This window comes from Tursiops truncatus, chromosome 2 (assembly GCF_011762595.2).
Source record: "Tursiops truncatus isolate mTurTru1 chromosome 2, mTurTru1.mat.Y, whole genome shotgun sequence".
Lineage (NCBI taxonomy): Eukaryota > Metazoa > Chordata > Mammalia > Artiodactyla > Delphinidae > Tursiops > Tursiops truncatus.
The window spans coordinates 63,797,465-63,812,418 of NC_047035.1; the positions used below are offsets into that span (position 1 = coordinate 63,797,465).

Sequence of the window (14,954 nt, forward strand, 5' to 3'; positions counted from 1 at the left end):
TATCTGTTTCACATAGTCAAGCCATATACAGTTCAGCTATATTCTCTTGGTATGATGTACCTGAGTGACTGTCTCGGCAAATCCTAGAATGATATTTACAGTTTCTTGAGAGTGCAATTTGGTAGATAACTGAGTTAAAGAATACATATTTTAACATGTTAAACACAACTAAAAGTAAGCTGTCATTTTGTTGGTTGTCCATTTCCTAAGGCCTTTGTCCTAGGAAAATTATAACTTACTATAGATAAAATAGGTTGAATTGCTGCAAAGGAAGAGAACCAGTACACTTTTACAGCTCTGTAACTAGGACTGTTGTTAATTTTAGACTGCCTGTATTAATTTTAAATTTGTTTGGCTTTATATGTAAAATGAAAATTGAAAAAGTTTTAGGTCTGGTATTTCCCTAGTGAGGAAGAATATAATGTCTGTCATTTTGACTAGATTCATGGCCTGGTAGGAATAACTCATGCACATATATGTAGTATTTAGTCAGATAACTTCTCCTGTGTGGTAGTGTTTATGCTTTAAATGCCATGAAATTGTCAATGACTGTAATCAAACATAATCCCAGAGCTGCCTTTTTCCTTTAGTAAAGGACAGCACTTCTGTTCTCTAAGGTCCATTTTTTTAGCTTGTGAACTTTGGGGAGGGAATCATATAGTAGAAAGTTAAGGAACCACAGAACCAGGTTAGCCCAGTGATTTTCCAACTCTAATCCATGGAGCTCTACAAATTGTACAGGGATTCCTCTGTGCTACTGCAACAGAGTTGGAAAAATGAATAGGCAGGATTGTCATCTCTATTCCCTACTTTAACAAGGGCATCTTTTATCTCTTTTATATTGTACTTCCAAGAAATACTTGAAGAATTTGCAAACTGCTGATCTAGACTTACCCCTGTAAGAAAAATGAAGCCAAATAAGTGACTGGTCTAAAGCCTACATAACTAGGAACTAGGGATTGGCAGAGTTAAGACTAGAATATACATTATCTGACTCTTAGTCTGAAGCTGTGTCTGCTGTACTTGGGTATAACAGAAGGGCTTTTTATCAGCTTAAAGTTTTTTCATAGGTGACATTTTAATTTTATTATGTATGTAAGGAATAATTATATATTCTAATGGTTTAAACACATTTGTGCCAGTAGATTTGCTCTTTAGTCCTATTTGTAGGCTAAGCACTGTTTTCAAAGCTAAAGGAATTTACTTAGAAAATATAGGGATATCTTCCTATTGTTTCATGGATCGATGATTTTTCAAAATAAAAACAAGCAATTTAAATGAAGAGGATAAATCTCTGGTTAAGTGACAGCAGTACTGTCTTTAAGTTCTTTTAGCTCTTTTTCTGTGCTGTTTTTGTGATGATTACAACTTATACTTTGTTATGATTCAATCTTAAAAGATTTGGGTATCTTCAAATAGATTCTGATTTTCAAAGTAGACTTTTCTAAAGTTATGTTGAGCAAGGAGATTTGTTTTTCATTCTAAAGTGTATTTTACCTTTTTTTTTTTTTTGGAATGTGTATGTGCTCCTTGTTGGTAACTTAGAAATTGTCTTCTCTCTGTTAAGTAAGGGAAAAATTAGTGTGTAGTGCATGTCTTAGGATTTATAGTTTTAGTTGGATACTAGGCAGAATGTAAAGGATGCTTGTTGTACCTAGCGTTGGTTCTTTTGAGGTTCCTGAATGTTAAGCTGTTTGCTGTTTCTTTCATCATTTTAAAAGGGCATTATTCCCAAACATTCAAGCTTTGATTTGCACTAGAATAAAGTATTTATTTCCTTAAAGATTTAACGGAGGCTTTGGATGAAGATGCAGACCCCACAAAATCTGCACTGTCTGCAGTTGCATCTTTGGCAGCTGCATGGCCGCAGTTGCACCAGGGTATGTGTAGGTTTTATTTTTTGTTTGCTTTTTTATTTTTATAAAGGTATATTTTACATTGCTGAGGACTTATTGTTTATATTCTAAATGACTATATCATTTTTAACAACTATAGGCTGCAGTTTGAAAAGCTTGGATCTTGATAGCTGCACACTTTCTGAAATCCTCAGACTACACATCTTAGCTTCAGGTGCTGATGTAACATCAGCAAATGCGAAGTACAGGTATCAGAAACGAGGAGGATTTGATGCTACAGATGATGCCTGTATGGAGCTTCGTTTGAGCAACCCCAGTCTAGTGAAGAAACTGTCAAGCACTTCAGTGTATGATTTGACACCAGGTAAACTTTGCAAGTTAGAATTTGTATAACCTGCCTACTTCCTACCCTCTTATCCTCTTACGCCCAGAAAACTTGGTAGCTGATGAGAAAATTTTAGGTGATATTCAGTTTTAAAAGAGAAGGAGAGGGATTTCCCTGGTGACGCAGTGGTTAAGAATCCACCTGCTAATGCAGGGGACACGGGTTCGAGCCCTGATCCGGGAAGATCCCACATGCTGCGGAGCAACTAAGCCCGTGTGCCACAACTGCTGTCACAACTACTGAAGCCTGCACACTTAGAGCCCGTGCTCCACAACAAGAGAAGCCACCCCAATGAGAAGCCCACGCACCGCAATGAAGAGTAGCTTCCGCTCGCCGCAACTAGAGAAAGCCCGCGCACAGCAACAAAGACCCAACACAGCCAAAAATAAATAGATAAATTAATTTTTTTAAAAAAGAGAGAAAGCAGTCTTTAGAAAAAATTGTTGGAATACAGTGATGTAAATTAACTACTGTTGCTTTTTCTATTTGGATTTTCTGTTACTTTAAAAATTTATGGGGGGCTTCCCTGGTGGCGCAGTGGTTGAGAGTCCACCTGCCGACGCAGGGGACACGGGTTTGTGCCCCGGTCCAGGAAGATACCACATGCCGCGGAGCGGCTGGGCCCGTGAGCCATGGCCGCTGAGCCTGCGCGTCCGGAGCCTGTGCTCCGCAACGGGAGAGGCCACAACAGTGAGAGGCCTGTGTACCGTAAAAAAAAAAAAAAAAAAAAAAAAATGTATGGGGACTTCCCTGGCAGTCCAGTGGTTACGGCTCCGCGCTTCCACTGTGGGGGGCGTGGGTTCAATCCCTGGTTGGGGACTAGGATCCCACGTGCTGCGTGGTGAGGCCAAAAAAAAAAACAAATTGTGGTTAGTTTACTATATCTACTAAGTTTAGAAGGATAAGTGAGAAGTAGCTAGCTTTCACTTTTACTTACAGTATATCAGAAATTTAAGCTGCAGCTGCAAAATTCTAATATTCACTTGAGTGTTTGTGCCTCAGTTTTACATATGAGGCACAATATGTAAAAATAAGATGAAGTTATTTTTCCCTTCCTTTTCTAAATAAAAAATTATAATGTACGAATATATAGAATTGAATTTAATATGCTTAATTAAGAAAACATATAATAAGAATACCTAATTCCTAAGATTCATATAGTTAAAAAAATTTTTTTATTGAGATATTGATCTAACATTCATATAATTTTTATAATTTATAGTAGTGTTTTGTGCAGTCTTTTCAGAGTAGCAATTTGCGTATTGCCTTTTTTTTAATTCATGTGGTTATAACTTAGTTTTGATTTGAACTTCATACATGAGCCTGAAAATTAAAACTTGAAAATTAATTCTTTGCAATTAGAAAATTTTTCATGTCTGTTTAATTAGTATATAAAGTAGTCATTAGTATTTGAAATGCCTTGTCTATCACATAACTGTTAATTGGATTCAAAGTTGCTTTTTTTCCATACATGCCACTGGCATGTTTGATCCTAAGAAACTTTTCCCTGGTCTTTATTAAACATTTTCACATTGAGCCACAAATTAAAATTTTTCTTGTCATTGATAATCCAGAAGTTATTTACCAATTTTTGACAGGAGAAAAAATGAAGATACTTCATGCTCTCTGTGGGAAACTACTGACCCTAGTTTCTACTAGGGATTTCATTGAAGATTATGTTGACATATTACGACAGGCAAAGCAGGAGTTTCGGGAGTTGAAAGCAGAACAACATCGAAAAGAGAGGGAAGAAGCAGCTGCTAGGTAAGAAATAATTATAGTCAGTTGTGCTAATGAAAGTTGTTTATTTCTTTGCATCTGAAACCATGTTGGGCTGCAGTGTGGCACTGGCTCACACTGAGAGGTTATGAATAGATTAACTACTTTATGGTTTTGTGATAACATTTGGAGCGTTTTCTATAATTTTATGATTAAAGGCAAGATACTAAAAGTTAAAAGTATCAGATAGACTATAATATTTTATTTTAACTTTCAGAATTCGTAAAAGGAAAGAAGAAAAACTTAAGGAGCAAGAACAAAAAATGAAGGAGAAACAAGAAAAACTAAAGGAAGATGAGCAAAGAAACTCAGTTGCAGATACATCTATTGGGTATGGTTTGAATTACACTGCTTATCTGGATCACATAAAGAATAAAAATCAGCACCTTAAACTCTAAAATGCTTTCAAAATTTTTAGAAAACATATAATAGTGTCAGCAAGCCTATGAAACTTACATACAGACAGTCCTCAGATATACATGTGTTATGTTTAAAAAGAAAAAAAAAAGCACTTCCAGGGAATCTAGAACTCATTTTCTCATAGAATTAATGTTATAAATTATAATTTCCCAGAAAACTTTCAATAGGCTATTGTTAACCAGTTTCTAGCATTACTAGTAGGATCTCTCCTCTCCACCATCATCATCACAGTTGTACACTGTGTTTACAGAGCTCCTTCAAGCCTTTTGAGGAATAGAGATGAGATTGGAGCTTTTGGTAGGTGTAGGGAGAGGATGTCAGCATCTTAAATAATTTAGTGACTGCCTAAGTATTTCATTTAATTTCAGCATATTAGGGATGAAGTTTGGCTGTGAAGACAAGTTGGAATTTTCCCCATACTGTAGATGGCAAATCATATTCAAATTTAGCAGAAATAATAATTTTTAAATAAAATCTGCCAAGGAAGTTCTAAAAATCTCAGTATTCCAAATTTAGTGTATTGACTTTTGATTATACTTTCATGTAAAAATACCTATTACGTCTTAAGATCATAGGTCACAAACTTGCATCAGTTGTATTTTATATGGCCATCAGTAATACTTTAAGGAATTTATTTGGATACCTTAAGAAAGTTAATAGATATGACACCTAAAGTACAAGGAACCAAAGAAAAAATAGATAGACTTCACCAAATTTGAAAACTTTTGTGCTTCAAAGAACACTATCAAGAAAGTAAAAATAGCAGCCCAGAAAATGGGAGAAAAATTTTGCAAATCATATATCTGACGTCCAGAATATATAAAGAACTCATACAACTCGACAGTAAAAAGACAGCCCAATTTAAAAAATGGGCAAAGGATTTTAATGGACATTTCTCCAAAGAAGATATACACGAAGCTCATAAAAAGATGCTCAACATCATTAGTCATTAGGGAAACGTATATCAAAACCACAATGAGATACTACTTCACGCTTACTAGGATGGCTGTAATTCAACTGAGGGACAGTAACATATGTTGGTGAGAATATGAAAGAATTAGAACTCTCATACATTGCTCACAGGGATGTGTAAAATGGTGTGGCTGCTTTGGACCAAGTTTGGCAGTTCATCAAACTGTTTAAACCATATGTTACCATGTGACCAGCAGTTCCACTCCTAGGTATATACCCAAGAGAATTAAGAACATACATTCACTTAAAAATGTATACATGAAAGTTCATAGCAGCATTATTCTTCATAGCCAAAAAATGGTAACAACCCAAATGTCTATCAATTGATGAATAGATAAACAAAATGATATATTCCTTCTGTGGTATATCCATATAGCAGAATGTTATTCAGCAATGAAAGGAATGGAATTCTGGTACATGCTACAACATGGATGAACACCTTATGCTAAGTGAAAGAAGCTAGTCACAAAAGGCCATGTGTTATATGATTGCATTTATAGGAAAAGTCCAGAATAGGCAAATGCATAGCAGAAAGTAGATGAGTGGTTACCAGGGGCATTGGGGGAAGAGGAACTGAAAATGGCTATGTGGTTTTTCTTTTGGGATGGTGAAAATGTTCTGGAATTAGATAGAGGCAATGATTGTATAACCTTGTTAATATTACTAAAAACCACTGAATTGTACACTTTAAAATGGTGATTTTTATGGTATGTGAACTATATCTCAATTTTTTTTACATTTTGTAAACTTTTTCCAATTATATTGAGATGTAATTGACATAAAGTATTGTATTCATTTAAGATGTACAAAACAATGATTTGATAAATGCATATATTGTGAAATGATTACCATAGTTTCATTAAAATTCATCACCTCACATAGTTACAAATTTTTTTTCCTTGTGATTTCTTAAATTATTAAAAAGTGAATATAGGCGTGTTACAGATCCCACCACTTCATATTTTTTGTACTCATCTAGCCTCACTCGTTTACATTATCTCTCTGGTTCCTGAATACATTTGAGTTTACAAAACTGTCTTTGAATGTAGAACATAAATGGTAGAATTAACTCAGGTTTCATACAACTTTAGTTTTGATTTGGACAATATAGTGGATTAAACATATTGTGTTCATTCTTCCTACTTATTATATCTGAAGTTTGTCTGCGTCTCTCCTCCACTCTTTGTCTATTTATCTCCTTTATACTCTGAGCCACCATCACCTCCCAGCCAGTTACCTGGACTATTACAGTGACCTCTTTACTGGTCTCCCCTCATCTACTTTCTCTCTCAGATGATTTTCCACATAGCAGCAAAAGTGCCTTCTAATCATGTCATTTCCCTTTTCTAAACTCGTCCACTCTTTTCCCATTACTTTTTTTTTCCCATTGCTTTTTGAATGATGCCTTACAAGGCCCAGTATGACCTAGCCCTGCTTTTTCTCATTCATATCTTCAATTACTTCTTTTTTGTTTACACCTTCTCAAAATTATAAGCTCCTTCCTTTTCCCTTGAGCTCAGTGCCTTAGCATGTTATCCCCTCTGCTAACAATGAAGATTTCTTCTTACCTGCTGCCTTACCCATCCCCAGTCTCCATAGTCTCGCAGTTTAAATGTCACTTCTTTAAGCAAGCCTCTCTTGATCCCTGAGACTAGATTTGGTTCTCCTGGAAATGCTTTCATAGCATTTTGAACTTCTCCTTTTTTAGTATTTATTACATATTTTAATTTTACAATGATTTATATAATTATCTGTTTTCTCTGCAAGACTGTAAACTCTGTGTTATCTCGTTCACTACTTCCTAAGCATAATGCCTGGTACTTCATACGCAGGCAATAAATATTTCATGAATGGAATTATATATTCATTAATGAATATAATTTTTGTTTTCATCCTTAAGGGAAGAAGAAAGGGAAGATTTTGATACTAGCACTGAGGGCAAAGAAATAGAGCAAAAGGAACAAGATCAAGACACAGTTACTGAGGATGAAGATGACCCAGGATCACATAAAAGAAGCAGAAGGGGTAATACAGAATTTCTTACGGGCATTCTTCCTTGTTTTTAATTGATAAGGCATTTTATTAATTCACTGTTCTGAAATATATATTAGATTGCTTCCATTTGAGATTCCAAGGTGTGTTTGTTGAGTTTTCATATTTACTACTTTATATTGACCAAATAGAAATTTTTATTCTATAACATACTCATTCGACATGCACTGAATGCCTCTTAGTTGCTAGAGGTACAAGAGATCAGTAATGCTTGTAATTGGTGTCATATTGATGGGAATGGATATCTCTGCTGCCTTAAAATAATTTCATAAATTGCTGGATCAAAGGAAATACATTTTTTTGAAAGCTTGGTACAAGTTACTTCTGAGGATCTCTAACCGTCTTCATTTGATAACTATTAAAGGAGATCCTTAAGTTTATTCTGTGCCTCTAATTTGGATGGTATCTTTTTTTTTTTTTGCTTTATTTTCTAAATGGTTATTGTAAGTAGACAGAAAATCTCTTGTATCATGGAGGCTGTACTGTCTGATTACAATGCAATTGATTTAGAAATCCAAAGCAAATAAACCTCATATTATTAGAGTTTAAAACAAACTTCCAAGTAATGGGTCAAAGGAGAAACCCTAATGGAAATTAGAAAATATTTAAAACCAATTAGTACTGCATATTAACACTTGTTGGATACAGTCCCTCCACTTAAAGGAAAATTTATATAGCTTTAATACAAATTAAGAAAGAAGAAAGGCAAATTGAACTAGGCATTCATTTAAGAAGTTAGAGGTAGAAACTGGAATAATCTCCCCAAATATAAGGAAACAGTAGATATGAGTAGAAATTAATAGGAGATAAAACTGCAGTAGAGCCAAAAGTTTGTTCTTTGAAAAAGACACAAACTGGATAAACCTTTGTTGAAATTGATTTGGGGGGGGGGGTCACAACAAAAAATTAGGACTAAAAATGGAAGCAACATAACTACAGATGGAGCAGAAATTTAAAGATAAGTGGGGGGGCTTCCCTGGTGGCGCAGTGGTTGAGAGTCCGCCTGCCGATGCAGGGGACACGGGTTCATGCCCCGGTGCGGGAGGATCCCACATGCCGCGGAGCGGCTGGGCCCGTGAGCCATGGCCGCTGAGCCTGCACGTCCGGAGCCTGTGCTCCGCAACGGGAGAGGCCACAACAGTGAGAGGCCCGCATACCGCAAAAAAATAAATAAATAAAAATAAAGATAAGGGGATAACATAACAATTTTATAGCAGTAAATTTGAAAATAGAGGCCAAAAAGGAGCAAAATCCTAGAAAAGTGCAAATTATAAAAATGGATTAAAGAAAAAATTTTAAATGTGAATCATCCTAAACCATTAAAGATTTTGAATTCATATTAAAAGCCTTCCTATAAGGAAAACATCAGTCCTAGGCAACTTTATGGTGAATCTGCCAAATTTTAAAGAAGCAGATAATTCCAATCTTACACAAACTCTTTCAGGCTAAAGAAATAGAAAGAAGAAACACTCCCCAACCATTTAAGCAATATGACAGTGACTGAAACAAGAGAGAAGTCTAATTCTTCAACACAGCATAAAAGTCCAGGCAGGTCACCAGGAATCCAGGCTCCTTCTGTCTTGTTGGTACTGTCATCCTTAGGGTTTTGCTGCCATCCTCATGTTCCAAAATGATTTATCACCTTGTCTCCATTCTATCTAGTTGGAAGAGGGAAAGAAGAAAAAGAGGCATAACCCAGAGGTTACATATAATGCTTCTGCTCCCACCTCTTTGACCAGTAGTTTCTAATGTAGCCATGTTTACTAGGGAAAGAGGGTCTGGGAAATGTTGTCCTTCTTTTGGATTGCTAGGTGCCTAATAATTAAGGGTTCTGTTACCTTAAAGCAAAGGTTAGTAAAGTATAGCCCATTGGCCAAATCTGCCCTGCCCCCTGTTTTAATATTACCCATGAGCTAAAAAGAGTTTTTACAGTTTTAAATAGTTGAAAAAATTTTATGAAGAATGATATTTTGTGAAGTGAAAACTACATGAAATTCAGACTCAGTGACCATAAATAAATTTTTATTGAATATAGCCATGCTCATTCATTTACGTATTGTCTATGGCTGCTTTCATGCTACAGTGGCAGAGTTGAGTAGCTGTGACAAAAACCATATGACCCACACAGCTTAAAATATTTACTAGCTAGCCGTTTACAAAAGTAGTTTGCTGACTCCTGCCTTAGACGAAGGACTGAATGTATGGTGCAAAATAACTAACAGACTGTGCCCACACTCTCCAGTATGGAGATGGAAGATTTTTGTGTGTCCCTTTATATTTAAGTGTGTCAGTTTCTTATTAACATAGTATGTTAGTCTACTTATGCTGCCATAACAAAATATTACAGACTGGGTGGCTTAAACAACAAATTTATTTCATCACAGTTCTGGAGGCTGGAAGTACAAGATCAAGGTGGGTTGATCAAGCAGGGTTGATTTCTGGTGAGGCCTCTCTCAGCTGGTGATAGCACCTTCTCACTGTGTCCTCACATGACCTTTCCTCTGTGCCCACAAGTGGAGAGGGAGCTCTGGTCTCTCTTCCTTAAAGACACCAGTCTTGTCGGATTAGGGCCCTGCCCTTATGATCTCATTTAACCTTAATCACCTCGTTAAAGGCCCTGTCTCCAAATTCAGTCACACTGGGGTTTAGAACTTCAACCTATGAATTGGGGGTATGGGGGGTGGCACATACAGTTTAGTCCAAAACGTATAGTAACTTGGGGTAGCTTGTATCATTTTTCTAATGAAAATTTAAAGTATGATGATGGTGATCAGAGGTTGTTTCGATTATAGGGAAAAGGGGACAAAATGGATTTAAAGAATGTACAAGGCAAGAAGAGGTCAACTGTGTAACAAGAGAGCCTCTTACTGCTGATGAGGAAGAAGCTTTAAAACAGGAACACCAACGAAAAGAGAAAGAGCTCTTAGAAAAAATCCAGAGTGCCATAGCATGTACCAATATCTTTCCCTTGGGCCGCGACCGCATGTATAGGCGGTATTGGATTTTCCCTTCTATTCCTGGATTGTTTATTGAAGAGGATTATTCTGGTCTCACTGAAGACATGCTGTTGCCTAGATCTTCATCATTTCAGGATAATGTACAGCCTCAAGATCCTCAGGTATCCACTAAAACTGGAGATTCTTTGATGTCTGAATCTACCTCCAGCATTGACCAAGGTCCGTGTGATGATTCTGTGCAGCTGCCAAAACCAGTGCATAAGCCAAATCGGTGGTGCTTTTACAGTTCTTGTGAACAGCTGGACCAGCTTATTGAAGCTCTTAATTCTAGAGGACATAGAGAAAGTGCCTTAAAAGAAACTTTGTTGCAAGAGAAACGCAGAATATGTGCACAGCTAGCCCGTTTTTCTGAAGAGAAGTTTCATTTTTCAGGTAAATTTTCAATGGAACCTATTTCCTTTATTTTTCTTTTCCAATAATCTCTGGCTCAGGATTAAACATTTTTCAAACTATTAGAGCTGTGTTTAAAACAACTTCTCTTTCCTTTGGACTATGCTCTCAGTTCCTAAGTTAGGGAAAGTTTGCCAGTTAGAGAAATAAGGTTTTCTAGATTCCACTGGCTTCCATTTGGATTATGAGAAACACAGCTGACAATGTGAGAAGTTATGTACTCTTCCTGATCTCATTCCTTGATCAGTAGATTGAATACCTGAGGCACTAAGGTTACCATCGGTTTTTGAGATCTAATAATGAGTGAGTTCACTCACTAAAGGTTTTGGCTGAGGGTCCGGGGACAGTTTCCATTAGTGATCACGCCTTTGGAGATGGGCTGCAAGGACAGATCAGGTAGCAATATTTCTTATTTGATGGCTGGTCTATTGATGACAGATAAGAGAAAGCAGTAAGGCATTTATAGGTGTAAATGAAATTTTCTAGGTAGAGAACTCTTAAATTTAGGGTCATATTATTACCATGACTACTTTAATTCTCTTCAGGATTAAAAACTGTTGATCGCAATTCTTTAACAGCTTTAAAGCTGAGATTTTAATTCATAACACTGTACAATTCACCCATTTAAAGTGTACAATTCAGTGGTTTTTTTGTATATTCTTAGATATGTGCAACCATCACACAGTCAATTTTAGAACATTTTCATCATCTCAGAAAGAAATCCCATACCCTTTAGCTACCACCCCTGTAGACCTAAGCAACCACAAATCTATTTTCTGTTACTGTAAATTTCCTTGTTTGAATATTTTATATGACTGGTATCATATAGTATATGGTCTTTTGTGATTGACTTCTTTCACTTAGCATAATGTTTTCAAGGTTCATTTAAGTTCTACTTCATTCCCTTTTATGGCCAATTAATGTTCATTGTATACTATATTTTACTTATCCATATGTAAGTTGATGGACATTTCTGTTGTTTCCACCTCTTGGCTATTACGGATAATGCTGCTATAAATATTTGTGTACAAATTTTTGCTGACACATGTTTTCATTTCTCTTGGGTATATACCTAAGAGTGAAATTACTAGATCATATGGTAATTCTGTTTAATCATTTGAGGAACTTCCAGACTGTTTCCTAAAGTGGCTCACCATTTTATATTGAGGGTTAAAATTTCTCCATGTCCCTGTCAACACTTGTTATTACCTGACTTTTTGATTCTAGCCATTCTAGAGGTGTGAAGTGGTATCTCATTGTGGTTTTGATGTGTATTTCCCAAATGACTAATGATCTTGAGCATCTTCGCATGGTCTTATTGGCCATTTGTGTATCTTCTTTAAGGAAGATATGGTCTGATATGAAGTGTGTTCAGGGGAATTCCCTGGCGGTCCAGTGGTTAGGACTCAGAGCTTTCACTGTTGTGGGCCCCTGGTTGGCTCAGCCAAAAAAAAAGAAAGAAAGAAAAGCATGTTCAGATCCTTTGCTCATTTTTAAATTGTATTATTTGTCTTTTTATTGAGTTGTAAGAGTTCTTTACATATTCTAGATACAAATCACTTATCAGATAAATGGTGTGCAAACATTTTCTCCTTTTTCCTCCCCCCTCCCCCGCACTTGAGGATTTACTGTTTTTATATCCATTGTCTCACAATCATACAGTCAGATGGGTAATTGTATTTTTTAATGAGAAAATAATAATAAAGATATTTGATAACTATTTCAGACAAACCTCAAACTGATAGCAAACCTACATATAGTCGGGGAAGATCCTCCAATGCATATGATCCATCTCAGATGTCTGCAGAAAGGCAGCTTGAGTTGAGGCTGAGAGATTTTCTTTTGGATATTGAAGACAGAATTTACCAAGGAACATTAGGAGCAATTAAGGTTTGTCCCTGTTCCCATTTTAAATTTGCCTAATTACCAGAATATTGGCCATATTTGTTAATTTATTTGATATAGTCAAGGCATGTGTGTTCTGAATAAATACCAGGAAGTGATATATTTTTTTATGAAAACTAACTTTATTCCCCTGTATCAAATTGTTTATATATAGATAGAAATCTTTCTTAAATATGCTATATGACTATCTGCTTTCTTAAACAGAATTTAATGAACATAATTGACCTTTTTTAATATTAACTTTTGGTGTTTAAAAAGTATCTGTTTTATGGCATTTTCATCCGAGATGTTGAAATGTGTAAGGATATTTTCTTCTTCCTTGACTAGCTCCTGCCTCCTCTGCTGAGTCTGGTTTGTTTATTGGTTTCTTTGTTACCTTTTTAAAATCTGTAAGTAATTCATGCTTGGTATGTGTGTTCTGTTCATTCCTTTGCTATCATCTGTCACTTTTTTGCTACTGTCAGGTGACCAATCTTAGAATTGTTTATGATTTCACTATATAGAGAGTAAGGTATTAAAGCTTCCATCTATGAATGATATGAATTCCATTTTGGCCACTTAGTAACCTTATTTTTAGACCCCTTTTTGATTCACAATCTGTTCTAGAATATTCATGACTTTTTCATATGTACATTGAACCTCATACTTCTTAGGAACAGTATATGTCATTTTTCAGGGTTAGTAAATTTGGTTTTTGTTACAGGTTACAGACCGAAACATCTGGAGATCAGCATTAGAAAGTGGACGGTATGAGCTGTTAAATGAGGAAAACAAGGAAAATGGTATAATTAAAACTGTGAATGAAGATGTAGAGGAGATGGAAATTGATGAGCAAGCAAAGGTCATAGTAAAAGACAGGTACAAAAAGGATTTTCTAAAGTAATCATCACTTTTCCTTGCCATTTTACACTATTTTTTTTAAGTAAATGTTTCTTTTTCTTCAAAAAATTGTTTTAAAATCTTATTGTGAGGACCTTAATATTTGTAACCACTGAAGTGATGATTTTGCTAAACCACAGGTTCTCTGTCACTCCACTTAGTACTAAAGCAGCTGAAAGACGCCTTGTTAGGATAATGATATTGATAGTTACTCAAGTTTTTAAAAACTCTTTGAACTTAAGGTTTTATTAATTTCAGAAAGTAGCTTTACACTATCCATTTGTCTTTTCTGTAGGAATACTTAGTAAACTGTAATAGACTAAAATATTATTTGAGCCATTAGTCAGAACCTATTTATCTATAGACAGATACTTTTACTTTTTCAGAGTTATTTTGGATAGTATCTGCCCTTAAGGATAAGTTTTATTGTCTAGAAGGAAATGGTGGAGAGACGTTAAGCTAACAATTATAGAACAGGGTCAGAGTTCTGGTAGTAAATACCCAATGCAAATGTAACACATAGGAGGGCTTCTTATCTTGGTAGAATATGGAAAACAGCAAAGGAAGTGCAAGAGGAAGTGACTGTGAACCTGAGACCTAAAGGTGGAAAGGATATGAGACTGGGAGGGAAGACATTATACCAAAGGCTTTGAGTGAATGAGCTTGTACTTTTTTTTTTTTTTAACATCTTTATTGGAGTATAATTGCTTTACAATGGTGTGTTAGTTTCTGCTTTATAGCAAAGTGAATCAGCTATACGTTTACATACATCCCCGTATCTCCTCCCTCTTGCGTCTCCCTCCCACCCTCCCTATCCCACCCCGCTAGGTGGTCACAAAGCACCAAGCTGATCTCCCTGTGCTGTGCGGCTGCTTCCCACTAGCTATCTATTTTACGTTTGGTAGTGTATGTGTAAGTCCCTGCCACTCTCTCACTTCGTCCCAGCTTACCCTTCCCCCTCCCCGTATTCTCAAGTCCACTCTAATGATCGTTTTAGCAGCAGCATGGAGATTTATTGCAAAGGGAGTAAGATTGGCGGCGAAGGAACTGGTTAGTTAGGAGGCAGCTATAAGTAAAAGTTGAAGCACGAGAAACAGAGATAAGCTGCCTGAGATACTTATCCCTTAAGGTCCTCTCTGAAACCTTTCCCCTAAGCTTTGTCTCATCCACCTTCCCTCCTCTCGATATCTGCCCTTGTAACATCCTTAAATGACTTGATAGTTAGTTTAGCTCTTGATTCATGTTTTTATCTCCCTTTCCTATTAGCTTATGAGAACTCCTAGCGATTGAGGGAAACTA

The 14,954-nt window shown here is 36.1% G+C and overlaps 1 protein-coding gene across 4 annotated transcripts in view; it reads left to right on the forward strand.

The window, feature by feature from the left end:
* The window catches only part of BAZ1A (bromodomain adjacent to zinc finger domain 1A), a 93,427-nt gene that overhangs the window by 57,307 nt on the left and 21,166 nt on the right, over positions 1 to 14,954 (forward strand). For 3 of the 4 annotated variants that reach the window (XM_019924042.3, XM_073800558.1, XM_073800559.1), the window contains 8 exons: positions 1,785 to 1,880; positions 1,996 to 2,220; positions 3,840 to 4,005; positions 4,238 to 4,351; positions 7,313 to 7,437; positions 10,257 to 10,853; positions 12,598 to 12,761; positions 13,480 to 13,634. In XM_019924042.3, coding sequence (XP_019779601.2) covers positions 1,785 to 1,880; positions 1,996 to 2,220; positions 3,840 to 4,005; positions 4,238 to 4,351; positions 7,313 to 7,437; positions 10,257 to 10,853; positions 12,598 to 12,761; positions 13,480 to 13,634 — 1,642 coding nt within the window. The remainder of the gene's footprint in view (positions 1 to 1,784; positions 1,881 to 1,995; positions 2,221 to 3,839; positions 4,006 to 4,237; positions 4,352 to 7,312; positions 7,438 to 10,256; positions 10,854 to 12,597; positions 12,762 to 13,479; positions 13,635 to 14,954) is intronic. The other variant, XM_019924043.3, reaches the window with a different exon arrangement.